Raw genomic sequence first — 27,456 nt, 5'->3', positions numbered from 1 at the left:
TTCCTTAACAACTCTCCTTCTCCCTCCCCTTTCTTATGCCGGCTCCTCCTTTTCTTTACCCTGTTCCCATGGGGACAGCCGTCCCACCCGGCCACTAGGAGAACCCACTAAAAACAGTAAGGCTACTTTCACACATCCGGATTTTTGCTCTGCGGCACAATACGGCGTTCTGTAGAAAAACCGCAACCGGCTTTTGTAACGCCGGTTGCGGGTTTTTTTGCATAGACTTACATTAGTGCCGTATTGTGCCGCAGGGGCTTGCGTTCGGTCCGGTTTTTGCCGCATTTGGCAGATTTAGCCGATGCCGCGGCCGGATCAAACGTTCCCTGCAACGTTTTTTGCTCCGGCAAAAAACACCGCATCGCGCCGCATCCGGCCGCTGCGGCGCATTTTTCAATGCATACCTATGGAGGCCGGATGCGGCGCGATGCGGAAAAAAACGCATCCGCTCGCCGCATGTGGTTTTTTCCACTGCACATGCTCAGTAGCATGCCGCAACCGGAAAAAACCGGACGGGCCGCATGTAAAAACTTATGCAAAGGATGCGGTGTTTTCGCCGCATCCGTTGCATAGTTTTCACAGCCGGATTGAGCCGCAGTGCTCAAACCGGATGTGTGAAAGTAGCCTAAAACATTTTATTAAATAGCATCAGCACAACTGCTTTCAGGGGAAACTGCACCTCCTTGTAAGGGGTCTGCCCACCCCCTACAATAAGACTCACAGAGAGAGATCCTATATTTTACTATGTCCATCTGTTCTAAAATGACTGGTCCGGTTCCGCAGTCCCGGTACAGTCTGATTTTGGGACAGTCCCTTTAAGTTAAATACTTTGTTGTGATTCCTTAGCTATAACAACTGCTCATATTTAACCACAAATACTACAACCTATGACAAAGAAAACTTTTCAGGCTTTGCAAGGTGCGGGTGTGACAGGCTTACAAATCAAAGGCAGAGAACACACCGTGTAGCGCTCAGTTGTGGTGCGGCTGTGATCAGATATCATTACCTGCTCCTCCGGCTCTGTATCACATAAAGTTCAGCTAGGAATCCAAGGCCAGCGCTGCAGACATGGGGAACCTGCTGAAAATCACCCTTGTCGGGGCGCTCCTTGCTCTCCTGGGGGAGAGGATCATGAATTTTTGGTAAGTGACTTGTCTTACTTTTCTTCACTACTTTTAACTTTTCTAACTTCCTGAAATTTTGTTGCCAGCTTCTCGTTGCCGCCGATATCCAGGATTAGCGCTCAGTGAATTGTTACTCATGATTATTATCTTCTATAGATAATGACTGGACGGTGCATGGGACCCTGCAAATCTGTAAGAATCCAAAAATTCCTTGTAATCTCACATGTTTGCTCAGGTGTTCTCAAACAGAATGGAATAAAGAGAGCCGTGCATGTGTCGCGGGCGGAGGAGGGGACGCTGCGCTCACCCACTGCTCGGGTCCGGCTGCTGCTGCTGCTCGGTGGTGGCTCGAGCGGTGGGCCGGATCCCGGGGACTCGAGCGGCGTTCCTCGCCCGTGAGTGAAAGGGGGGTGGTTTGGTTTAGGGATATTGTCCGTGACGCCACCCACGGTTGTGGTAAGATTGGTGACACCACCGCTGCTCTGGACGGGGATCCCGGGAGCGATGACAGGGAGCAGCTTGGATGTTGTTTCTCCCCTCCATGGGTAGGGGGGTCGGTTGTCCCGGGGCCCGGTGAGGGGGTAGGGATGGATGGCAGGCGGGTTACGGGGCCTGGTGAGGTGCAGAGTCGCGGGGGCAGCTCACTCAGCCAATGATGAATGCAAAGTCTCCGGTAAAACAAACGGCTGGATGGACGGGTCCCACAGACGGCTGCGGTAGCTCTCCCGGTAGGTTGATGGTGACTGCCTTTCCCTGCACCTGTGTTGTGTTTACGGTTCCAATGGCTTCCCACCGGTAACCCGCTCCCCAGCTTGGATGGAGGCTGAGGGAGCCCCTTTTGCCCGCAGGCTCTGGCCCTGGGAACTGTAGCCTTGGCGGTGGCTGTGTTTCCCTCTACGGTGTGAGCTGTTGCCTTCAATCGGGTCTTGACTGCTGGGAAACCCCGGAGGTTCCCTTCGCTAACGGATTTGACCAGTTTTACGGCGACTCCTAGCCTGGTCGGGGTCCGTAAGCCCTGCCGGATGGTGCTGGCTTCTCTTTGCTCCCCGATCTGGTACCGTCGGGCCACTGCCCATCCACGGTCCTTACGGTTCGCTCTAATCAGCCTCTCCTGCAGACGGTCACCACCGTCTGCCAACCTTGCTGTTCCGTCCGGGCCACACACCCGGACGCCTTCAGTCTCCTCTCCTACCACTTCACTTCCTAAAACTGATCTCACTTCTTTTCCCGCCTCTAGGACTGTGAACTCCTCGGTGGGCGGGACCAACCGCTTGGCCCACCCCCTGGTGTGGACATCAGCCCCTGGAGGAAGGCAACAAGGATTTTGTGTTTGACTTCGGTGTGCCTAACCGGGGTGTGGGGTGTGTTGGTGTAGTTCTGTGACGACCTGGCTTGTCCAGGGCGCCACACATGCGCAGCCAATCATAATGGAAGATGCCAGGCTTGGATTGGCCCACAGGACAACCGGTGAATCCTCTGGGGGGCCCCTGTGCAGGACTAAGCCACTTACCTACCAACATGAGCAGTAGTTTGGCCAATACATTTGATTTTCTATGTACAGAAAAAAGCAGCATCTCATCATCCATCCGATAAACTCACTAGTTTAATATATAGAAGCAGAGGAACATTTGTGAAAGATATGAATGTAATATTTTCATTTTGCTGAATAGTGGGCCCCAGAGTCAGTGTTATTGGTAGACCTTTGCATGGGGGACCCACTGTATGACCATGCTCTGCAGGCCTGCCATCCTGCAGAGCCAGTTTCTCGCCATGCTTTGCTGGCTGGCCCCCTACAGAGCTGGCTTACCCCATTCGGTCCCCTCCGGGTTTTCAGCTTCTTCCTGACCTGGGGGAGGGGTCCTTTGGACCTGAATTTGGACTTTCCTCCGATTTATTACGGAGCCGACCCTGCTGCCACGCCGCCAGTGATATTTCCGGTTTCGGCAAGTGCTCAGCTCTGCTCATGTCTTCCCTGATTTTGTCTCGATACCGCTCTCCTCCTCCAGCTCTCAAGACTTCCTTCCTCTGCCCGTGTCTGCGTTCCCTGACCTCCATGTGTCTCATCTCCGCTTCTCTGCTCATCGCAATGTTTTGTCCTGCTCCCTCCGTTTACCTCCCGCTGGATTACCCACCTTCTCCACTCATTCCCAGCTCTGTTATCTTATCTCTTTCCTACCCTTTAACTGACTTCCTTTGTGTACCAACTTCAGCTGGTGTTTTGACTCTGTCTCGGTTCTCCCTTTTGTCCTGACATGACCTCTCTGTGCATCGACCTCGTCCTGTTTCGATTATTCTCCCCTGGATTCTGCGCCACCTAGGGTTTCTTCTATTAGATCCTGTTTGGTTGTGCTTAGGCAACACCTGGTGGTTTAGTTGCCTACTGCACCAGGAGTAGCTTCACATCCACATTCCAGACATACGGGAAGTCTTAGGTCATAATTGTAGGTTCCACCTCTATCTTATGGATTTGCCACTAGTGTCTAGGATGGAAATATGCTTTTAGATTTTAGAGATTTATAAAAAATTGCCCATCAAACTTTTCTTAGGGTAATTGGTCATTTCTATACTGTTTCGGTAAAAAAAAAAGTTTATTTTTCTTTCAAAAAAGCCTTTCTTAAAACGCAACAATATTTAGTTGTCTTTCAATGCAACAGACTGGCATTGGGCACTATTGTTTTAGGTTATCATGAAATCCTTCTCTATTGTATACTCTTTCATTAGTGATTCATTCAAAAAATTATATACAGTACAGACCAAAAGTTTGGACACACCTTCTCATTCAAAGAGTTTTCTTTATTTTCAGGACTCTAAAAATTGTAGATTCACATTGAAGGCATCAGAACTATGAATTATCACATGTGGAATGAAATACTGAACAAAAAAGTGTGAAACAACTGAAAATATATTCTAGGTTCTTCAAAGTAGCCACCTTTTGCTTTGATTCCTGCTTTGCACACTCTTGGCATTCTCTTGATGAGCTTCATGAGGTAGTCACCGGAAATGGTCTTCCAACAGTCTTGAAGGAGTTCCCAGAGATGCTTAGCGCTTGTTGGCCCTTGTGCCTTCACTCTGAAGTCCAGCTCACCCCAAACCATCTCGATTGGGTTCAGGTCTGGTGACTGTGGAGGCCAGGTCATCTGGCGTAGCACCTCATCACTCTCCTCCTTAGTCAAATAGCCTTTACACAGCCTGGAGGTGTGTTTGGGGTCATTGCCCTGTTGAAAAATAAATAAGGGTCCAACTAAACACAAACTGGATGGAATAGCATGCCGCTGCAAAATGCTGTGGTAGCCATGCTGGTTCAGTATGCCTTCAATTTTGAATAAATCCCCAAGTGTCACCAGCAAAGCACCCCCACACCATCACACCTCCTCCTCCATGCTTCATGGTGGGAACCAGGCATGTAGAGTCCATTCGTTCACCTTTTCTGCGTCGCACAAAGACACGGTGGTTGGATCCAAAGATCTCAAATTTGGACTCATCAGACCAAAGCACAGATTTCCACTGGTCTAATGTCCATGCCTTGTGTTCTTTAGCCCAAACAAGTCTCTACTGCTTGTTGTCGGTCCTTAGCAGTGGTTTCCTAGCAGCTATTTTACCATGAAGGCCTGCTGCACAAAGTCTCCTCTTAACAGTTGTTCTAGAGATGTGTCTGCTGCTAGAACTCTGTGCGGCATTGACCTGGTCTCTAATCTGAGCTGCTGTTAACCTGTGATTTCTGAGGCTGGCGACTTGGATAAACGTATCCTCCGCAGCAGAGGTGACTCTTGGTTTTCCTTTCCTGGGGTGGTCCTCATGTGAGCCAGTTTCTTTGTAGCATTTGATTTTTTTTGCAACTGCACTTGGGGACACTTTCAAAGTTTTCCCAATTTTTCTGATTGACTGACCTTCATTTCTTACAGTAATGATGGCAACTCGTTTTTCTTTAGTTAGCTGCTTTATTCTTGCCATAATACAAATTCTAACAGTCTACAGTTTCACACTTTTTTATAAGTATTTCATTCCATATGTTTTAATTCATAGTTTTGATGCCTTCAATGTGAATCTACAATTTTCAGAGTCATGAAAATAAAGAAAACTCTTTGAACCAGAAGGTGTGCAAAAATTTTCTGCACCAAATCTGCACACTGTAGCAAAAAATTGCACCAAAACAGGTTGCGGTTTTTGATGCGTTTTTTTGGGCCATCAAGAAAGTCAATGAATTGAAGTCAATGGGTGAAAAAATGCCGCTAAACCTGACCAGTAATTGCACCAAAACCACACTGAAAACATCAAATCTAAAATCCCATAGACTTTTATGACTTCAGGAGAGGCATGCAGATTTTGATGCAGATTTCAAAAAGACTGCATCAAAAACCGTAGCATATGCACAGGGCCTAACTGTCCTTCTGTATTTGTGCCCTCACTTCATATTATTTCGCCTTTCTGCTATAAGCCTCCCAAGTTCAGGACCCCTCACGAGGCTTCATACAACACTGGGACATGATTGAACATTGAAAAATATGTAGTAAAAGTCTGCACAAAGCATCGTCCAAGGCCGGGCGGATCTGGTGTAAAGGTCTCCGTACTATTGTATAAGCCACTTGTGAATTCAATATCAAAGGAGAATGACAATTAATGCAACACTCCTTACAATTGAAAATCAAGAACACAGGATTTCCGCAGATATGATCTCATTTGTTTTTGATAAAGCGGCATCTTCTTCATCTGAGGCCATTTCCTTTCTAAAGCAAGATAATATGTATTTAGCTTTCCATGCAGCAGACTGGCATTGAGTGCTGTATAGCAATTGTGGAGACACGGGGCTCAGTGGGTGCTCTCGTCCACTAAAACCCGCCGCCTTTAGAAAGACAGCGTGGCTCAGGGCTCATCCCAACTGAACGCCGGCCTCCTTAACCGTGGGCGTAACACTACTCAGACAACACAGGGTGAGGGAACCACAATAATTAGACTTTATTGGATCCCCAATTTCTGTTTTGCTGGTTATGTGTTATGTGCCGTTAATTAACGGCACATAACACATAACCAGCAAAACACAAATGTAACATGCAACAGAGTCTCACCCTTCCGCTGGCTCACCAGGGATTTAGAATGTCCATGCCTCAGAGCTTCCAGGGCCACTTACTCCAATCAGCAGCACCCGCTTTCGGCGGGCACCCACCGAGAAAGGAATAGCGCCAGATTTAGGAAGCTGTGTGAGGTCTGCAAAGTCTGTAGCCAGGTGACCAAATTGTTCCAACCTGGGTTTCTTCCTTAAGTAGTCCTTGGTTTGATGATACAATCCTGGCAGCCGGAGTCGAAATCCCTAGGCTGTGGATATGGTCTCCAACCGGAACCGGAGTCCCTAGATTGAAGCCATAAGATATCCTGATCCTCTAGTCAGCTCCTAAGAGCCTAGACTGGATCCATCAGCATCCATCAACAACCTGGTGGCTTAATGAAGTCCCTTTTATAGCCACAGCCTTCCACTTAGATACACTGCGTCCTCATCGATTGGTTGGACAAGAGCGCCTCTCCCATTGGATGAATCTCAAGCTGCATGGACAATGTTCATTCAAATGCTGTCTACAGAAAGACTGAGGATATCTACATGAAGTCTGCAAGTCACAGACTCGACAATGGCTACTAAGGTAATCACATTAGCAATACACAATTACAATACAATGATTACTGGAAAAGTCTGGAGAAACAATACGTCTGGCTTTCAGTGGCCAACACAATTACATGAGTCAACAAGAGTCTTGTAGAAACAATGAGGGACTTATCCCCCATCTATAAACAATCTATCATCCTGTCTGGCTGAATTTTAAGAAACTTTAACCCATGAGAGTCCATGTCGTCACAAATATGTATTTAGCTTTCCATGCAGCAGACTGGCATTGAGTGCTGTATAGCAGTTTTTTATCCTTTTTCATTGTGTTTTATATGTCTATAATGTCACATGTGCAACTACAGCGAACTAAACCAAAGACGGCAGAGGCTTTTTTCTACAAATTTATAATATAAAAGCAGACCTTTTATAAGAATATTCAGGGCTTAAAGGGTTACTACCATATGGTATATCACTAGATAAATATATTCAACCTCACTGATCCTGGAAATTAAATGGCAGGTGCTTGATTTAGATCTACGCCCCCTTCTAACCTAAACTTATTGTAGTGTTGGCATCCATGCACCGGCTGCCCCCCTCTCTATAGGGATACCTACTTATTCTTCGCTGCGGCCGGCTCGTAATACACTGCCTGTCCTCCCCACGATCCTCCACATGGTAGTTCTCTGCTTTCTCCTCCCAGAGCTATTTCCTGGAAGTGCCTCTCAGCCTATCGCTGAGAGGCACTGGGTACTTAAAGCACTCTCCCATTAGGGGAGGTGCCTGATCAACATGGTTAGTTAGTGGTTTGTTCCTCATGTCAGTATAGTGTCCTCTGCTTGTTTCCCAGCCCCGTCAGTAACCCTGTGTCCGTTCACCCTGGCGATGTTATCTGCCTCAGCTGCCCCGGTGGTCCCTGCTATAATAGTGACTGTGTCTGTCTTTCCTGGCCATGCCATCTGCCTCAGCCTTCCCAGTGGCCTTTGCTGCACTAGAGACTCTGCCTGTTTCTACCCATGTCGGTCCCTACCCTGGGGGTCAGCTGCCACAGTTCTGGTCTCTGCCCTGGTAGTGGCAACTGATGTTTGCCTCACGGCGGGCACTTAGTCAAGCCCCTCCCTCTCAAGGGTGAGCCCAGGTTCCCCTGTTGTCAAGTGGGTCCACTCCTGCTCACCACCTTATCATCTTCAGAGGCAAGCGTTACATTTCAAGCTACTGTTTTTTGGTGATCAAAACTCACCCTAATTTTAATGAATATTGTGACGACATGGACACCCAATGCCTCTCATGGGTTAAAGTTTCTTAACATTCAGCCAGTTCTTGTTCTTATGTGTGCTAAGTCATGTTTACTTAGCTATTGTTTCTCCAGACTCTTCCAGTAATCATTGTATTGTAGATGTGTATTGCTAATGTAATTATCTTAGTAGTCATTGTCTAGTCTGTGCATTCCAGACTACATGTATACCCTCAGTCTTTCTGTAGACATCATTTGGATGAACATTGTCCATGCAGCTTGAGATTCATTCAATGGGAGAGGCGATCTTGTCCTACCAATCGATGAGGACGCAGTGTATCCAAGTGGAAGGCTGTGGCTATAAAAGGGATTTCTTTAAGCCACCAGGGGGTTGTTGATGGATGCTGATGGATCCAGTCTAAGCTCTTAGGAGCTGACTAGAGGATCAGGATACCCTGTGGCTTCAATCTAGGGACTCCGGTTCCGATTGGAGACCATATCCACAGTCTAGGGATTTCGACTCCGGCTGCCAGGATTATATCATCATACCAGGACTACCTAAGGAGGACACTCAGGTTGGGACAGTTCAGTCACCTGCTACAGACTTTGCAGACCTCACACAGCTTCCTAAATCTGGCATTATTCCTTTCTCGGGTGCCTGCCAAAAGCGGGGTGCTGCTGGATTGGAGTAAATAGCCCTGGGACCTCTGAGGCATGGACATTCTAAATCCCTGGTGAGCCAGCGGAAGGGTGAGACTCTGTTGCCTGTTACATTTGTGTTTTGCTGGTTATCTGTTATGTGCCGTTAATTGTTTGGGGATCCAATAAAGTCTAATTATTGTGATTCCCTCACCCTGTGTTGTCTGAGTAGTGTTACGCCTACGGTTAAGGAGGCCGGCGTTCAGTTGGGATGAGCCCTGAGCCACGCTGTCTTTCTAAAGGCGGCGGGTTTTAGCGGACGAGAGCACCCACTGAGCCCCGTGTCTCCACAAATATCATGTTATTTTTGACGTCCGATATGAGATTTTCTGAATTAATTTTTCTTCTTTAGTCATAGAACCAAAATCTTCAATGAAGTAGAGCCGGTAGACCTCCCAAACTGTCAACTCCTGAAAGGGATAGGTGAGTTTTTCTAATTATCTGAATGTCATCGTGTAATAAAACCTTAAAAATGTAAATCCTCCACACAAATGGATCCAGACCCTCCACATCACTCTTGTAAATCAGGGGCTCTTGTGCTTCCAACATGGGGCATCCCATGCACCATGGATCAGCAAAATGGTCAAAAACTATAGTGGTGGTGCACACTAGGATAAGATCAGCGTTGATTAACTGGACTATGGATCACTGAACCCTTTTCTATATGCCCTATTGGGCCACTCTTTATGACCTAGGTATCACAAGGAGGTTCTTACAAGCATCGCCGACTGTCATTGGGATTTGTGGAAACTACATATTCTGGAACTTTGCCTGCTATCCTCTCTGATGTCTATGATCAGCACAGGCAAACTCAAGCATTGACCCACAGACTTGTAGTTCAGAGGCAGGATAGCAAGAGTTAATCTCTGTTGGGCTGCTTGTTAGTCTCCTTTGATCACATGCTGTGTGGGAGCCAGCCACATTTGCTCCCCTCCTATATATCCTAGCTGAACACTTCCTTTAACGCCAGCTATAGCTTCTCTATACTCGTCTGGTGAAGTGTTGTGATCCAGACTTACTGGTGGATGTAGTACGTTATTGCTGTGAGCGGTTGTGGTGATAACCCTTGTTCTCGTTTTGTTGCTGCCTTACTTCTCTTGCTTTTCTCTTTAGTCTCTTACTGTTTGTTCCTGTGAGTTTGCAGTGTGTCTGAGTTTTGCTTTTCTCGTCTCTGTCTTTATCTGTTTCCATTACACTTCTGCCTCTTCCTTCCCTGTAGGGGAGACAGGTTAGTTCTGGTCAGGAGAATAGTAAGGCATGGGACTCTTGCATCTCCACTATTAACACCAATTAACAACAAGCAAGCCAATTTAAAAAAATAAAATTCTTTATTAATAAAAATTAATAACCACATAAAACCCAAATGGACCAACCCAAAAGACGGATGGTATTGATATGGGCAGCCAGGACCCACAAAATAAATTTAACAGTTTGTAATAGTAGATAAATAGTTACATCCAATGTGAGTTAACTATACATGGCAGAGGAAGACATTGCCTGTTATAAAGTTGTAGGTAACAAGTATCAAATCTCCATATGTATAGAAAATAGAAAGGAATAAATAGTTATTGAAATCGCAAATAGTATTACCAACAGGCAGCCGATCCAATGCTAAGAGCGGTGCGGCGACCCCTCACACTGACGCGCGTTTCGCAACAGGCGTGCTTCGTCCAGGAGTGATTAGTAACTACTCCTATTAGTGGTAATCCAGAGATTAAGGATAGTTGAGGGTCCCAAAGCGTGTTCCTCACTATCCTACAGTCACATCGTGACACTAGGTTTACTGCCAATCACTAGAATAGGGAGCATTTAAGAAACCTCATCACAGCCCTTTGATTGTGCCATTATGCTGGAGGTTAACCAATCAAATATGGACCAAAGGTGGTGTTAAGAATAAAAGAGACACACATGGCCATCTGACCACTTAGATGACCACCACAGCCAATCTGTTTGGTTGAACACGGCTGATTCCACCAATTTGTGCCCGTTGGTTGGCTCTAGTGGTCTCATGATGTCCGCTACCGGAAAAGCAAGGAGACCAGTGGAGGACATAGGCAGAGGTACAGAGGAGTCATGAGGATCCATTAGAGGAGTAATTTTTTTTATCGTAAGACCACTTTTTAAACTCCTAAAAATAAGTAGACGGCCCTTTAAAGGTTAAAATACCGATGACGTATAAGCAAAGCAAATTCACCAGTAATATTCAATATACATGCATATAATCCAACGTCAGCATTACATATTGTGCCCCTGGCCGGGGTTACATCCAGTATTGGAAACCACTTAATGCTACTGGTTGTTTTTGGAAATGGTAAGATTCTTGTTAACACACAGCCCTACCAGCCGCGCTGAACCCCTACTATGGTCTGGGGTAAAGATTACAGCTCCCGAAACTGAACAAGCAGGGAATGCTGGGAGATTTTAGCAGAATTGTGAATGAAGCTCTGGAATATAAAATCTCTCTTAACCTCATGTTGTTTTCTTCCACAGAGGCCGGTTCTGAAGATATCGAAATTCTCCCTAATGGTTTGGCCTTTATAAGCACTGTGAGTATTTACCATTTCTTGAAATATGTCACAGAGATTAATGTAAAAAAATGACATCAGCAAGTAAAAAAACAATTTCACAAGGAAGAGGGATGACATCATCAAATATAGAGGGATGACATCATCAAATATAGAGGGATGACATCAGCAAATAGAGGGATGGCATCATCAAGTACAAAGGGGTGACATCAGCAAATATAGAGGGATGACATCAGCAAATATAGAGGGATGACATAATCAAATATAGAGGGATGACATCAGCAAATATAGAGGGATGACATCAGCAAATATAGAGGGATGACATCAGCAAATATAGAGGGATGACATCAGCAAATATAGAGGGATAACCTCAGCAAATATAGAGGGATGACATCATCAAATAGAGGGATGACATCAGCAAATATAGAGGGATGACATCAGCAAATATAGAGGGATGACATCAGCAAATATAGAGGGATGACATCAGCAAATATAGAGGGATGACATCAGCAAATATAGAGGGATGACATCAGCAAATATAGAGGGATGACATCAGCAAATAGAGGGATGACATCAGCAAATATAGAGGGATGACATCAGCAAATATAGAGGGATGACATCAGCAAATATAGAGGGATGACATCAGGAAATATAGAGGGATGACATCAGCAAATATAGAGGGATGACATCAGCAAATATAGAGGGATGACATCAGCAAATATAGAGGGATGATATCATCAAATATAGAGGGATGACATCAGCAAATATAGAGGGATGACATCAGAAGTAGAGGATTGATGTCAACAAAAAAAGAGCAGCCTCAAGACGTCAGCAAGTAAAGAGATTACGAGACAGTAGAAAATAACATCGGCAAATAGAGGTGTGATGTCAGTAAGTAGATGGGTGACATCAGTAGGGGAATGATGTCAGCAAATATAGGAATGACATCAGCAAGTAGAAAAATGATGCAAGTAAAGGAATGATGTCAGCAAGTAGAGAGGTGACATGAGAAAGGGCAAAATGACGTTGGCAAAAAGAGCAATAATGTCAGTAAGTAGAATGATGACATCAGTAAGTAGAGCAATGACATCAGCAAGTAGAAAAACATTGACAGCAGGTAGAAAATTCCATCAGCTAGTAGGAGTCTATTTGAAATATTGAGTTCTATGTAAGGAATAGGGAAGTAATATCCTGAGAGCAGGACGGCCGCCGCTGAGCAGGTTCCTATACCTCCTGTCGATTTCTATAATTTTCTCCTATTTTCACCCCCCTCCCCCGCTCCGAGTGCTCAGTCACAGTGACAGACACATAGGTATATTTAGGTTTTCCGTGGACTTTAGTATATATTCCGGAAGACTCGCACTGATAAGACGTATAGACTGCGCACACCTTTCACATACATCTTATCTACAAGCTTTAATGCCTCGTATTGGAAGAGTCAAAATAATATAATGCCCCATCATCATTATATAGGAGTTTTCTGGGTAAATGAAAAGGTCTACAACTTTCTAATATACTTTGTACTTTAGTTTCTCACCATTTTTAATATCTCTCTAATAATACTTTTTATTCCGTGGAGCTTTACAATTCAGAGGGAACTTTACACACAAAACAAGCCATTACGAGTAAGGCGCAGTTCACACCAAGCCATTACGAGTTAGGCGCAGTTCACACACACAGCGCCGGTGAATGATGACACTCATTTCCATAAAAGGACCGTCATATTGGTGCCCTTATTAGTTGATCAGTGGAACGGGGGGGGCGGGTGTCTCATCCCCTCCCATCATAAATTGTTGACTTTCCCAAGAATGGGCCATCAATAAAAAAAAGTAGTGGGCAAACTCATTAAGTTCAAAAGAGGGCCATCAAAATTGGACGACCCCCTTTAATGTCAAGGTGGGGGTTTAGGTGCTGTATAAAAATAAATTGTTGCACATATTTTAGGGTCTGAAGTCTCCCATCTTTAAGAGCTTTGCACCCGATGAACCTGGACAAATCCTCCTCTTAGACCTGAAAGATGGTGGCCTCAGCCCAACTTCTCTGCGCATCAGTGAAGGCTTCGACACCGACTCCTTCAACCCTCATGGGATCAGCCTGTACATTAATGAGGAGGGTAAGACGTCCGGGACCTCATGTGAGGGATTTATCAGTACAGAACAACCAATCAGATTGCAACTCTCATTTTTAAAAATCACCTACTTAGGTGGAAGTCATCAACAATGGGACCGCTTCTAGCTCTAACCCTTTCCTATTTAGCTGCCACTCCTTACACCCTATTTCCTTCAAGACTTCAGTCACAAGACAATGATGGAGTATGTGTCATGCTAGGTACAGGGAAATACCCAGCATACAGCGAAAGGGAAGGGACGTGAAACCCTGTGTTTAGGGACGGGGGAGATGGTGACCCCTGACCAAAACTACTGCTGGTCCCTGGGGTCCCTCACCACCCTAGATAGGTTCTGCACCTATGCACCAAGCAGGATACCTGACCATAATCTGACCCTGTATTTGGGCTTTAGGTAGGGAGCAGATGGGATAAGCTCTTAATCAACCCTGCTAGGTACTAAAGGACATACAGGGATAACAATCAAGGGAAGGAAACACGAACTTATCTCCAGATGCCTCAAGAAGAGGAACTGCAAACAACCAGGTTACACCAGAAGAATGCGAGCCGACTGCTTGCACTGAAGACTTGTAAAGGGTAGCGGACTTATCACCAGCACTGAGTATGGAGAAAAGAGGGTATATATAGACACCAAGGAAGTGCTGATGAAAAGCAGCTGAAAGGATGAGGAACTCTGCAGGGTCCTAAAGGGAAAGGTATGAAAAAAATCAGAGGAGATACATAGGATACAAAATACATCAAGCAGGAATGATAGAAGGTTAGGGAGCAGTTTGAGCAGCCAAACACTGTGACCTTCTATTGCCAGACACCACATGACTGTCGCCCGTGACAGTAATCTGTTGCCATGGAGACACATAGGTCTGCTTAAAGGGAACCAATCACCAGGATTTTCCTATATAACCTAAAGCCAGTGCTATACTGGCACTATCAGGATGATTCTATACATACCTTTAGTGGGCAGCTTGGATGTTTAGGTTTTGAAATCCAAGAAAGTAAAGTTTATAAAATCAGCAGCTTCTTGAGTGACAGCAGCTGAGGATCAGATAATAGCTGGGGGGTATTCATAGTTATCCCCTCCCCCTGTTAGAATTAGCATAAGTATTATACCAATGATTCACTTTTTCACTTGCAGGACCTGTGTGAGGTCATACCCATGTGACCAGAAGGAGCGGGGCCTCAGCCTACAAAGCTGATATCACGAAGCAACATTTTTCTGTTGGCTGAGGTCCCGCCCCTTCTGGTCACATGGGTATGACCTCACTCCAGTCCTGCAAGGGAACAAGTGAATCGTTTGTATAATACTTATGCTAATTTAACAGGGGGAGGGGATAACTATGAATACACCCCCACATATTATCTGATCCTCAGCTGCTGTCACTCAAGAAGCTGCCGATTTTATAAACTTTACTTTCTTGGATTTCAAAACCTAAACATCCGAGCTGATCACTACACGTATGTATAGAGTCAGCCTAATAGTGTCAGTATAGCACTGGCATTAGGTTATATAGGAAAATCCTGTGATTTGTTCCCTTTAAGAGCTGTAGACACAAAACTGTAGGAGATTTTTAATCAAAACGATTTACAAAATCAGGTTGGTATCTTAGATTTTTAGTTCAGTTTTTGTAAAGTAAACTTTTTTGGGGGGAGCCAAATCCTCTTCCACATCAATGTCAAAATACATTATATCAGCACCTATATTCACAGTTGCTGATTTTGACCCTTTAATAGGGCTGGGTTTATGCAAAAACATCTCAAAGTTAACGCATCAGAATGATTTTGTGTCATTCTTGGACGGAATGAGGGGGGGGCTTACAAATGTCTCGTAAATAGGGATTCAATTGTAAGGTAGTGCATTTAACGCGTTTCGTAGTGAATTGTTGAATAGGTTCATATACTAAACCACAAAGCAGGAATAGAAAGTGAAGTTGTCCTGAATAATTTCCACATACAACTACCGTACATATCAATCTGCTCCACCATAATATGAACAGTTCTCGTTAATTAATAAAATTCTGTCCATCTGCAGCCACCACTAGGGGGAGCTCACTACATAGAGATGAATAATATATTCCCGTCCCCCTAGTGGCCACAGAAAGTATTTCACTCCTAAATCTTGGACATCCCACGAAGCTACCAATATAAATTATTGTACACAGCCTGCGTTGTTTCAGCATGATGTCTCTCTATTTTCCTTCTTTAGATGGCGCAGTCTATCTCTTTGTGGTGAATCATCCTCAGTTACAGTCCGTAATTGAGATATTTAGATTCGTACAGGAAGAATATTCTCTTATCCATCTGAAATCCGTGAGACACGAACTTCTCAACAGGTACAGGAGCCGTTCAGCCGAAAGGAGCATTCAGTGCACAAAAAAAATATATGTACTATATATATATATATATATGTACTATATATATATATATATATATATATATATATATAGAGTGGGGAGAAAGGTATTTAGTCAGCCACCAATTGTGCAAGTTCTCCCACTTAAAAAAATGAGAGGCCTGTAATTGACATCAGAGGTGACCACAACTATGAGAGGCAAAATGAGAAAACAAATCCAGAAAATCACCGCGTCTGATTTGGCAAGATTTTTGTTTTGCAAATTATGGTGGAAAATAAGTATTTAGTAATCTAAAAACATGGAAAATTTCTGGTTGTCACAGAGCTATAACTTCTTTTTTAAGAGGCTCCTCTGTCCTCCACTCATTACCTGTAGTAATGGCTCCTGTTTAAACTTGTCAGTATAAAAGACACCTGTCCACAACCTTAAACAGTCACACTCCAAACTCCACTATGGTGAAGACCAAAGAGCTGTCGAAGGACACCAAAAACTAAATTGTAGCCCTGCACCAGGCTGGGAAGACTGAATCTGCAATAGGCAAGCAGCTTTGTGTGATAAAATCAACTGTGGGAGCAATAATAAGAAAATGGAAGATATACAAGACCACTGATAATCTCCCTCGATCTGGGGCTACACGCACGATCCCACCCCGTGGGGTCAAAATGATCACAAGAACGGTGAGCAAAAATCCCAGAACCACACTTAGTGAATGAACTGCATAGAGCTGGGACCACCGTAACAAAGGTTACCATCAGTAACACACTACGCCGCCAGCGACTCAGATCCTGCAGTGCCAGATGTGTTCCTCAGCTTAAGCCAGTACATGTCTAGGCCCGTCTGAAGTTTGCTAGAGAGCATTTCGATTATCCAGAAGAATATTGGGAGAATGTCATATGGTCTGATGAAACCAAAGTAGAACTAGTTGATAGAAACACAACTCGTCGTGTTTGGAGGAGACAGAATACTGAGTTACATCCAAAGAACACCATACCTACTGTGAAGCATGCGGGTGGCAACATCATGCTTTGGGGCTGTTTCTCTGCAAAGGGACCAGGACGACTGATCTTGTGTACATGAAAGAATGAACGGGGCCATTTATTGTGAGATTTTGAGTGCAAACCTCCTTCCATCAGCAAGGGCATTGAGGATGAAGCATGACTGGGTCTTTCAGCATGATAATGATCCCACGCACACCGCCAGGGCAACGAAGGAATGGCTTAGTAAGAAGCATGTGAAGGTCCTGGAGTGGCCTAGCCAGTCACCAAATCTCAACCCCACAGAAAACCTTTGGAGGAAGATGAAAGTCCGTGTTTCCCAGTGACAGGCCCAAAACATCAATACTCTAGAGGAGATCTGCATGGAGGAATGGGCCAACATACCACCAACAGTGTGTGCCGACCTTGTGAAGACAGAAAACGTTTCACCTCTGTCATTGCCATCAAAGGATATAGAACAAAATATTGAGATGAACTTTTGTTATTGACCAAATACTTATTTTCCACCATAATTTGCAAAAGCAAAATCTTCCAAATCAGAGGCGGTGATTTTCTGAATTTGTTTTCTCATTTTGTCTCATAGTTTGTGGTCACCTATGATGTCAATTACAGGCAAATCTCATCTTTATAAAGGGGAGACCTTGCACAATTGGGGGCTGACTACTTTTTTCCCCACTGTATATGTTCTGTCCCCACTTAAAGGCGATTGAAGGCGCGTAGTCGTGAGAGGTTGTGAGAATCTTACCTTCGTTTTTCCTATAGGTGAAGCAGACAGGACCAGAGCGCTCCAGAGTTAAACATGCACATGCTAAGATGAAACAATGGTGGTTTATTTTCTCCAAAGGTTAAGGACGTGCAGAAGTACAGCGGTCCAAGTACTTGGCATTGTAGTTCTCCTGTGATGCTTGTCTCTGAAGCTACTATGGTCAGAAGACTTTGCTTCTAGCAGCTCCAATAAGGGATGTTGTTCTCATAAACTCTGGTTTGGAATGAACATACCAGGATGTGATGCAAGAGGGTCATCCGACACTCCCATGGGCTGGACAAAAGAAACAGAGGAGCCGAAAGGTCTGACCAGTAGATCGCAGCAGAGACAAGCATGAAAAACATTAAATAACAGTTTTAACTAAGACAAATAGAAACAGCACAGTATATATACATAAAATCATTCCTATGACCCAGGAGAGAAATACAGCATTGGTTTCTAGTAGTTCTTGTGACCTCTTTAGACATGCCCAAAATGTTTTCAGACCCCAAACCAGGCCCCTTAATTAAGAACAGATCCCAGGCCAGACCCCTAAGCAAATACAGACCCCAAAACAGACCCCTCAAATTAATACAAAACCCCTAAACAAATACAGACCCCAAAACAGACCCCTCAAATTAATACAAAACCCCTAAACAAATACAGATCCCAAACCAGACACCTCAAAACCCCTAAACAAATACAGGCCCCAAACCAGACCCCTCAAATTAATACAAAACAATAAACAAATACAGACCCTAAACCAGACCCCTCAAAACCCCTAAACAAATAAAGGCCCCAAACCAGACCCCTCAAATTAATGCAAAACAATAAACAAATACAGACCCTAAACCAGACCCCTCAAAACCCCTAAACAAATACAGACCCCAAACCAGACCCCTCAAATTAATACAAAACAATAAACAAATACAGACCCCAAACCAGACCCCTCAGATTAATACAAAACCCTTAAGCAAATATAGACCAGACTCTTTAACCAATCACAGAGCCCAAAGCCACTAAATATCTACAGACCCCAGGCCAAAGCACTATGACCCCTTACAGAAATAGACGACCTAGATTACTTAAATAAATATATACCCTTTAAAATAATACAGATCCTTAAATAAAACAAACCCACCAACTACTTAGTTGCCTAATCAATTCAATGGGGAAGTGAACTGACTTGACATCTGCACTTCAATAATTTGGCTGTTAAAGAAGTTATCCAGAATTAACACAAAAATATTACATTTCTCTTTTCCAAAACAGCGCCACTCTCATACATAGGCCATGTCTGGTATTGCAGCTCTTCTTCATTCATGTCAATTGGACACAGTACGTAATACTAGACATGGCCTTTTAACAGGAGTGTCATTGTTCCTGGAAAAACGTCCTGGCCGTCCGCTGTAATTTTTTGTCTTTGTTTAGTGTTAATGATATTGTTGCCCTTGGGCCCGAGAGTTTCTACGCCACCATTGATTGCTACTTTGACATCACTTCCATGAAAGTTGTGGAACTGTTGATTGGATTACGGTGGACAGGCGTCGTGTATTACAGTCCCGGGGACGTCCGAAAAGTGGTCACAGGATATTATACCGGCAATGGAATCGCCATGTCTAATGACAAAAAGTAAGTGTCTTCTCATTACTGACCGGTCCATGGAGGGGCAGACGAAAGACAAAAAACACATGAGGCTCATGGAGGGGTTATCTCAGCTCAGACCAAATGTCCTCCTGCCCGATAGAAGTAGGAATACGCTGCAGTCTTGTGTCCTATCCCAAACACTTACATTGGAGATGATAATTAGAGAACAACACACAATTTCCTAAATGTTGCAGTCATTGTGTCATCCTATGTGATTATATTCTAACATGAGGAAACTCGCAGTATTTTAAGCTTATTTCATAAATTTAATTTATTGTAAAGCACATAATAAAAATGAAAATGAGATAAATGTAAAAGAACACGGATCAAAATTAGAGAACACTTTCAGATACCTGCAAGTTATTGGTACCCAGCACCTATCTGACACCTGTTGCTAATTTCCTTAATTATCTATAACCCTATGTATCCGGAAGCCTAACTTTCCAGTTTGCACTGACTTTTCAAAAATGGTGTGCTGTTCCTCAGTGACTGAAACCCTCTGGCAGCAGGTTGTCCAGATGAAGGCCAAAGGGGTGACCCTATCATCCATAGCAAGAGAAGTTGGTGGTTTCAAGTCTGTGATTTTGAAAATATTGAATCTTTGCAACATCACAAACTCTTTCAAGTCCCCCAAGAAGGCTGGTCAATCTCACAAGACAAATGCAAGAGAGGACAGGATAATGCGGAGAATCTCCATGGATAATCGTTTACACACTGCAGCTAGAATCTCTCGCCAGTTCAGCACTGAACAAGGTAAGGATCTGTCTTGTCATACAGCTTCATGACATTTAAGAGCATTTGGACTGAAAGCCCACTCTGCAGTGACCAAACCTCTCATTAGCGGAAAGAATCAAAAGGCTAGACTCACCTTTGGTGAGGAGCATGTTGTGTGGACAGAGGAGAAGTAGCCACAGGTCATTTTAGTGATGAATGCAAGTTTAATTTATTTGTGTCTGATGGGAAACATTATGTTCAGCGAGAAACTGGGGCAAGACTGAATCTAAAGTGTGTTAAGAAGTCAGTGAAAGGTGGTGGAGGAAGTGTCATGGTTTGGGGAATGTTTTCTGCAGCAGAAGTTGGATCTCTCATACAGACACATGGCACAGTAAATATAAGTGTGTATCAGAACCTTCTGCACAACACGAGGCTCCTTACTTGCGTTCATCACTCAATCAGCAGCAATTTTCATGCAGGACAATGCCTCCTGTCACACAGCAAAATGGGGTAAGCAGTTTCTTGAAACAGAAAACAATGAAACAATGAAATGGTCACAGTCATGAGTCCAGATCTAAACCCAATAGAAAACCTCTGGAAAATCCTTAGTGACAGGAAGTTATGGCCAAGAAACCCATAACAGTCAAAGAACTGTGGAAGACACTGGAAGAAGAGTGGACCAAAATCCCCCCAGAGCAGTGTGAGAGACTAGTGATGTCCTGTGGCCGCAGATGTGCTGAAGTCATTCACAGCGACGGCCGGTGCACGTCCTACTGATAGTGACTACTGTTACCTGCAGAACATTTACTGATCATCTTTCTCTGTTTTACAGTCATTGTTGTTCTCTAATTATCATCATCACGTTTTGGACAAAATGAAGGTTTTATGTTGATAAATTTTGGATCTTTTGTAAAACGCTGTTCTAGTGGCATTGTGCACCCCTTACAAAAAAAACTTCAAATGTTCATCAATGTTGATTACATTATTTCTGAAAAAAGCAAGTGATCAAACATTGTTCTCTAATTTTGATCTCCAGTGTAAATTGAGCTTCACTTAGGGGTACTTTGCAAGTTGCAACATCGCTAGCATCGGCTAGCGATGCCGAGCGTGATAGCACCCGCCCCCGTCGCACATGCGATATCTTGTGATTCCTGCCGTAGCGAACATTATCGCTACGGCAGCTTCACACGCACTTACCTGCCCTGCGACGTCGCTCTGGCCGGCGACCCACCTCCTTCCTAAGGGGGCGGGTCGTGCGCCGTCAGAGCGACGTCACACGGCAGGCGGCCAATAGAAGCAGAGGGGCGGAGATGAGCGGGACGAAAACATCCCGCCCACCTCCTTCCTTCTCCATTGCAGGCGGGACGCAGGTAAAGAGATGTTCCTCGCTCCTGCGGCTTCACACACAGCGATGTGCGCTGCTCCAGGAACGAGGAACAACATCATATCTTCTATTGGTGCGACATTATGGAAATGACCGACGCTACATAGATCACCGATTTTCGACGCTTTTGCGATCGTTTATCGGCGCATCTAGGCTTTACACGTTGCGACGTCGTTACCGACGCCGGATGTGCGTCACTTTCGATTTGACCCCGATGATATCGCAGTAGCGATGTCGCAACGTGCAAAGTACCCCTTAAATTACAAGTGCTCTACCATTAGGGGGCAGTGTTCTTCTTCTCCTATATATACTTCTCCATTGTTACATGAGTGACACCCAAAAAAGTAAAGTCCAACAAAACTAAAATTACTCTTGTGGCTCTCCTTCCCAGACAATCAGACGGCAAAAGGGTCCCGGTCTGTTGACAACCGGTATGAGGTGTAATATGAGTTGTTTTTCATTTTGGAATTTGGATTCTATTTGTGTAAAGTCTCAGCAGTCAAAGGGTTAATGCAAATCAGTTAAGTAAATACTGTATTATTTACTGTGACCATTGTGTCTTCCCCTAGATTTATCTATGCTGCCGATATCATGGGTCATGCGATTAATGTTTACGGAAAAAATAAAGATTGGTCCCTCACCCCAATAAAGGTAAAACTATAGATTTATGTCATATATATCTCTTCATATCCGTCTTTCTATGTATAATCTGTCATCTATAGCCTCATACAATACTATGCAAAAGTTTTAGGCAGATACGGAAAAAGTACTGCAAACTAAGAACGCTTTCAAAAGTAGAAGCGCTAATAGTTTATTATTATCAGAATAGGGAAATGCGACATGAATGAATGAAAGAGAAATCTAAATAGCAGCAATATTTGGTGGCCGCCCTTTGTCTTCATCAATTTCTTTAGGTACATGTACACAAAGCCAAGGATTTTGTTGGATTACAGTCAAGAAAATCTCACCAGGAAATAATGATCATCATTTTCATTTGAAGAGTGTAGCAAAGTCATTAACTGAAACAGCAACAGTTGTGTAGGAGATTTAATCTGGGTGAGGAACAGTCACTTGGTTACAAAGGTGAGAATATGGAAGATGGTTTCTTTTTATAGCTTTCATAGCTTTCTTTTCATAGTCCAGTACACCACTGCGCAACCAGCTCTGTCCTCACCTATTGTACCATCACCCATTCCCTGTAGACTGTGAGCCCTCGCGGGCAGGGTCCTCTCTCCTCCTGTACCAGTCTGTCTTGTACTGTTAATGATTGTTGTACGTATACCCTCTTTCACTTGTAAAGCGCCATGGAATAAATGGCGCTATAATAATAAATAATAATAATAATAATAATAGCTCATACACCGTGACAAGACTGAGCACAGCAACAAGACACAAGGTAGTTATACTGCATCAGCCAGGTCTCTCCCAGGCAAAGATTTCATCATGTTCTGTTCAAGCTCTTTGGAAGAAGCACCAAGAAATGGTCAACGTTAAGGACTGGAGACGCAGTGGTCAGCCAAGGAATCTTAGTGCAGCAGGTGAAAGACACATCATCATTACTTCCCTTTGAAATCGGAAGACATCCAGCAGTGCCATCAGCTTAGGACTGGCATCGAAGAAAGGAACCAGCTACACCCATCTACTGTTCAGGGAAGTCTGTCCAGAAGTGGTCATGATGGAAGAATTGAGGCCAAAGCCTCAGACCTTCTATATGGAAACCAGGTCAAGTGACCCAACTATACATGAAAACATAACAAATGGGGTGAAGGAAAATGGCAGCAGGCATTCTGGACTGGTGATAAGTCAAAATGTGAAATATTTGGCTATAACGAAGGACCGGCCAGGGGTTCAGCCGACATCTGAAGGTGTGGTCGTGTACCTGACCGGCTCACTTCATGAAACAGGGGTTGCAGATGTTGTGGAGATGGGGGGGTGCATGTTTTTAGGGGCTTTGGATTCTTTACCTCTGTGGTAGGCTCTAGTACCATTAAATAAAAGGCAGACACCGGATTTTCTTCCAACTCAACATCTTTACTGTAGATAAATGTTTCATAAGAACATTCTTCTCCGTAAGAGAGACACCAATTCTTCAGAGGACCGGACACACATTTCCACATCACTTTCTTTAACCTGGCTCTAATAGAGTTCCAATGGCTTCCAGAACCAACAAGACTGCCCGCAAAGGTTTTGGGCATACTGGCCAGGCTGATCCCCACTTCAGTCCCTCAGCACTAGATTCATGGTGGCGGTCCCTAGGACTTTGCCCTAAGCTCCGCGTCTGTGTCTTTCTTACTAGCCCACTAGCCACAGGGGCGCTCTTCCCTGGCCCAAGAACCGTTCTTTTTCTCCCACTGTCTAAACAGCCTCCTTCTCTCTCTGCTTCACCACTACTCCCTCCTAATCCCTTCTCCTTTTTCTACCCCAGGGTGTCAGGCCTATATCCTTCCCTAGGTCCGAATTATGGGGGTACTGTGCCATCTTGTGTTGAATTACAGAACTACACCCCATCCCAAGACCTTCACGTGACTGTTTAAATAACCGGTAACCTATATATCGCTCTCAACAAGGCCAGGTTGTCGGGGAGGTTTGTGGGCCTCCTGCCACCCCCCTACAATAACAGAAAACAGTGTCTCACCAAAGGGCTGGAGAGCGGCACAATAATGAGGGTCTGCAGGAACAGTGAATTACAGTGGGGGGTCCTGTAGATTTGGGGCTGTATTTCAGCAAATGGAGTTGTGGATTTTATAGGGATTAATGGTGTCCTCAATGCTGAGAAATACAGACAGATACTCCTCCATCATGTAATAACATCAGGGAGGTTACAAATCTACTCTTCAGTTGTAGAATGACCCCAAAGATAGCAGAGTTTGGTTGTTCCTTGGCCTGTTTTAAGCCTCCAACACAGCTGTTTCTGTTTCAGTTAAAGACTATTACAACCTTCAAATAAAAATGATCATTATCACCTCTTTGGTAGAATTAGTTACTGAGACACCTGAGTATAATCCAACAAAATCCCTGACTGTAGAAGTGACCTACAAGAGCCGATGAAGGCAAAGGGCGGTCACCAAATACTGGTCTAATTTAGGCGTCATTCAGACATCATGTACGAGAAAAACTGACCAGTGATTTTGGTCAGATTCATCATAGATTGGTCCACGTTTTTGTCAGTTTTTTTCGTACGTGAATAAGAAAAAAAAAAAATTCTCCACCTTCTCTTAGATAACCGTCCATATTTTTCATGGACCCATAGACTTGCTTTGCCATCCATCTATCTTCACATTAAACTTCATATTTTTTATATTTTTCTTCCTTTTTTTGGATACCAGGTGGTAGATCTGGATACCCTTGTGGATAACCTGTCGGTGGATCCCGTCACTGGAGATATATGGACAGGAGCTCATCCAAACTTGTTCAAGGTCTCTATGTACAACCCAGAAGATCCCCCCCGGCTCGGAGGTCAGTGATTACATGTTCTGATTAGTTATGGCCATTCAGTGGTGGTCACTCCCACAGGGGAAGTCCAGCAGTTGCTAAGCAACATAAATGGCCACGGCCTATATGTATATATATATATATATATATATGTCAAGTAAGGAGCACTGCGAACATTGCAGGTGGAAAGATGTTACAGGAGGCGGGAAGCAGATGAGGTTGCAGTAACGGCTCCACCTGTAGCTTAGTACCTCCACTGACATAGCTAACATAAAATACCCCCAAGGCGGCGGCCATGTATATATTAAAAGACACTGTATAAAGGCAGTAGGCCCTATAGCCTATGGTGCCCATAGCAACCACAGTATAGCTTTAGTGTTTTCAAATCTTTAGCAATACATGATGCGCTGTGATTGGTTGCTATGGGCAACAAAGACATTTTTGTGTATACTCCATTGGGCTTAGTAAAGTGTACCCTCAAATATATATATGTGCCTCCATAACAGTATATAACAGTATAACAGTATATAGTACCCACAAAACTACTGTGCCCGAATTATAGTACATGGCACCCTCAAGATAATGATGTTCCACTATAAAAATATACAAAATAAATGCCCCACCCCCCATAATTCTACACGGTACCATCAAAATATAGATATGCCCCATAACAGTATATAGTACCCTCAAAACTACTGTGCCCCATGACAGTACACAGTACCTTCAAAATATAGATGTACCTCCATAACAGTATATAGAGGCCTAAAAACTACTGTACCCCCATTACAGTACATAGAACCCTCAAAATAATGATGTGCTGCTATAAAAGTATACTGTATACAAAATAAATGCCACCACATAATACTCAGTAACAAGTGGCAGCATATCAGTACCTAGTACCTACATAATCAAAACTGTGCCCCCATTACAGTACATAGTACACACGTAAGGGAAGCAGACACAATGCCTCATTTTGGGTGGCGTCCCGATATAGAGCCGGGCCCAATGCCCTCATTAGAAGACATGGCACAGTGTCCAATAATAGAGATAGCTACAGTGCCCCAAAACTGAATTTGACTCAGTTCCCTATTATATAACCAACCCGAGTGCCCCCTAGACAAGAGTTAGCCATGGGGCTTCCAAGATAGAGATTACCACGAAAACAATATGATGGCTGAGCCAGAGACGCTACCATAGCAGATCCAGAGACACTTCCATAGCAGATCCAGAGACTCTCCCATAGCAGATCCAGAGATGCTCCCATAGCAGATCAAGAGACGCTTCCATAGCAGATACAGAGACGCTCCTATAGCAGATCCAGCCACGATACCCCAATAATAATTCCCATGGTCAGAAATAGAAAAATCTGCCCCATAAATAGATAACTACTGCCTCTTGGGTGTCATCCGGTACACGGGAACTGCATGTGGTCTATATGCCTCTCTGGGGTGTGTTCACTTATTTTTTTCCTCTCTATTGTACTCTACGTCAGGTCTACCGTGTACAGAATATTCACGCCGATAATCCCATCATCACCAAAGTCTATGCGAACAATGGGTCGGTGATCCAGGGGTCGTCCTGTGCATCCGTCTATGAAGGGAAGCTCCTGGTGGGCACAATTTACCATCGAGCCCTGTTCTGTCAGCTGGAGTGACGCTTCTTACCTTGCGAAGGATGAAATACTACTATGAATTTTTTACTAAATACAAACCGAACTAAAAACTCCATTAACCGAAAAACTAAGAAAAAAAATCCTAAATCCCTTCTCTGTGTAAATTTGGGTAAACAAAAATTAGAAAAATGGTTTCCAGTGCCAAAAAGGTACCTTCTCTTGGTTTTGATTTGAGCTCTCCTCATCTCTTACTTATTATTGTGAAGGCCTATGTGAAGTTCAAGTCTTGAACTGTACAATCTATCCAATTGCAAAAGTAGTCAACTGTTGAAAACTTTATCCAATAAGTCATTTTACTCCTTGAAAAATCATTGGGTGCCATTAGGGGTGCCAGTAAGAGTTGTCTGCTGTAAAGTTGTATGAATTGGAAGATCTAAGTTACTTGGGTTTTTCCAGAGCCCATGACAGCACCACCAGAGAGATTCTGTAGCTTCTAGGGAGGGACCACTGCTTGTAGAACTCGTCTACCAAATGCTACATCCACCGTGGATGACAAATCTAGTCTTTAGTGATTAAAAAAGGTGGAAGGAGAAGACCAGGTTACCGCCATACAAACCTGTTCAATAGGCACGTCGGTCCTCTCGGCCCAGGAAGTCGCCACCGACCTGGTGGAATGTGCAGTAATACCTTCCAGTAATGGGCTGTTCCAAACTAAATAGGCTACACTAATTGCCTCCCTCACCCATCTTGCTATGGTGCCCTTTGAGACTGTATGGCCCCTCCTAGTCCCCTGAAAACAAATAAAGATTGATTCTTCTTCTAAGACCTAGTTGACTCTACATACTGTACCAGGGATCTCTTGACATCTAGAGTATGGAGCCTTTCTTCCCTCCTTGGGTTTTCAGGAGTGGCACAGAAGGAAGGAAAAACTATTTCTTGAGCTCTATGGACGGTCCTAGCGACTTTAGGCAAATATGCCGGGGCTATTCTTAGGACTACTTTATCATCCAGGATTTGGGTGTATGACGGATTGATTCATAGAGCTTACAGATAACTAACCCTTCTAGCCGAAGTTACCGCTATCAATAAGAACACCTAGGGTAAGGTTTTTAACTGAGGCCTGAGAAAGTGGTTCAAAGGGGGGGACCTGTTAGGGAATCTAGCATCAGATTCAGATACCCGGTAGGAACCCTCAGGGAAGGGATAGGTTTGGCTCTTTGACATGATCTAATAAACCTTTTGCTCCAACTGTCTCCAGCCAGGTCGTAGTTATAATGGGCTC

General features: G+C 44.1%; 1 protein-coding gene across 1 annotated transcript; it reads left to right on the top strand.

The window, feature by feature from the left end:
* Window positions 1–1,030: 1,030 nt before the first annotated feature.
* Window positions 1,031–26,293, top strand: LOC142243603 (serum paraoxonase/arylesterase 2-like). The gene is given in 10 exon segments (XM_075315680.1): window positions 1,031–1,142; window positions 9,000–9,070; window positions 11,138–11,193; window positions 13,117–13,285; window positions 15,498–15,624; window positions 18,817–19,017; window positions 21,700–21,781; window positions 24,457–24,570; window positions 24,572–24,586; window positions 26,055–26,293. Coding segments are annotated over 10 exon segments (1,071 nt in total). The 5' UTR covers window positions 1,031–1,068; the 3' UTR covers window positions 26,217–26,293.
* Window positions 26,294–27,456: the final 1,163 nt, after the last annotated feature.

This window comes from Anomaloglossus baeobatrachus, chromosome 6, assembly GCF_048569485.1.
Source record: "Anomaloglossus baeobatrachus isolate aAnoBae1 chromosome 6, aAnoBae1.hap1, whole genome shotgun sequence".
Lineage (NCBI taxonomy): Eukaryota > Metazoa > Chordata > Amphibia > Anura > Aromobatidae > Anomaloglossus > Anomaloglossus baeobatrachus.
This window is presented reverse-complemented; position numbering and strand designations above follow the sequence as displayed.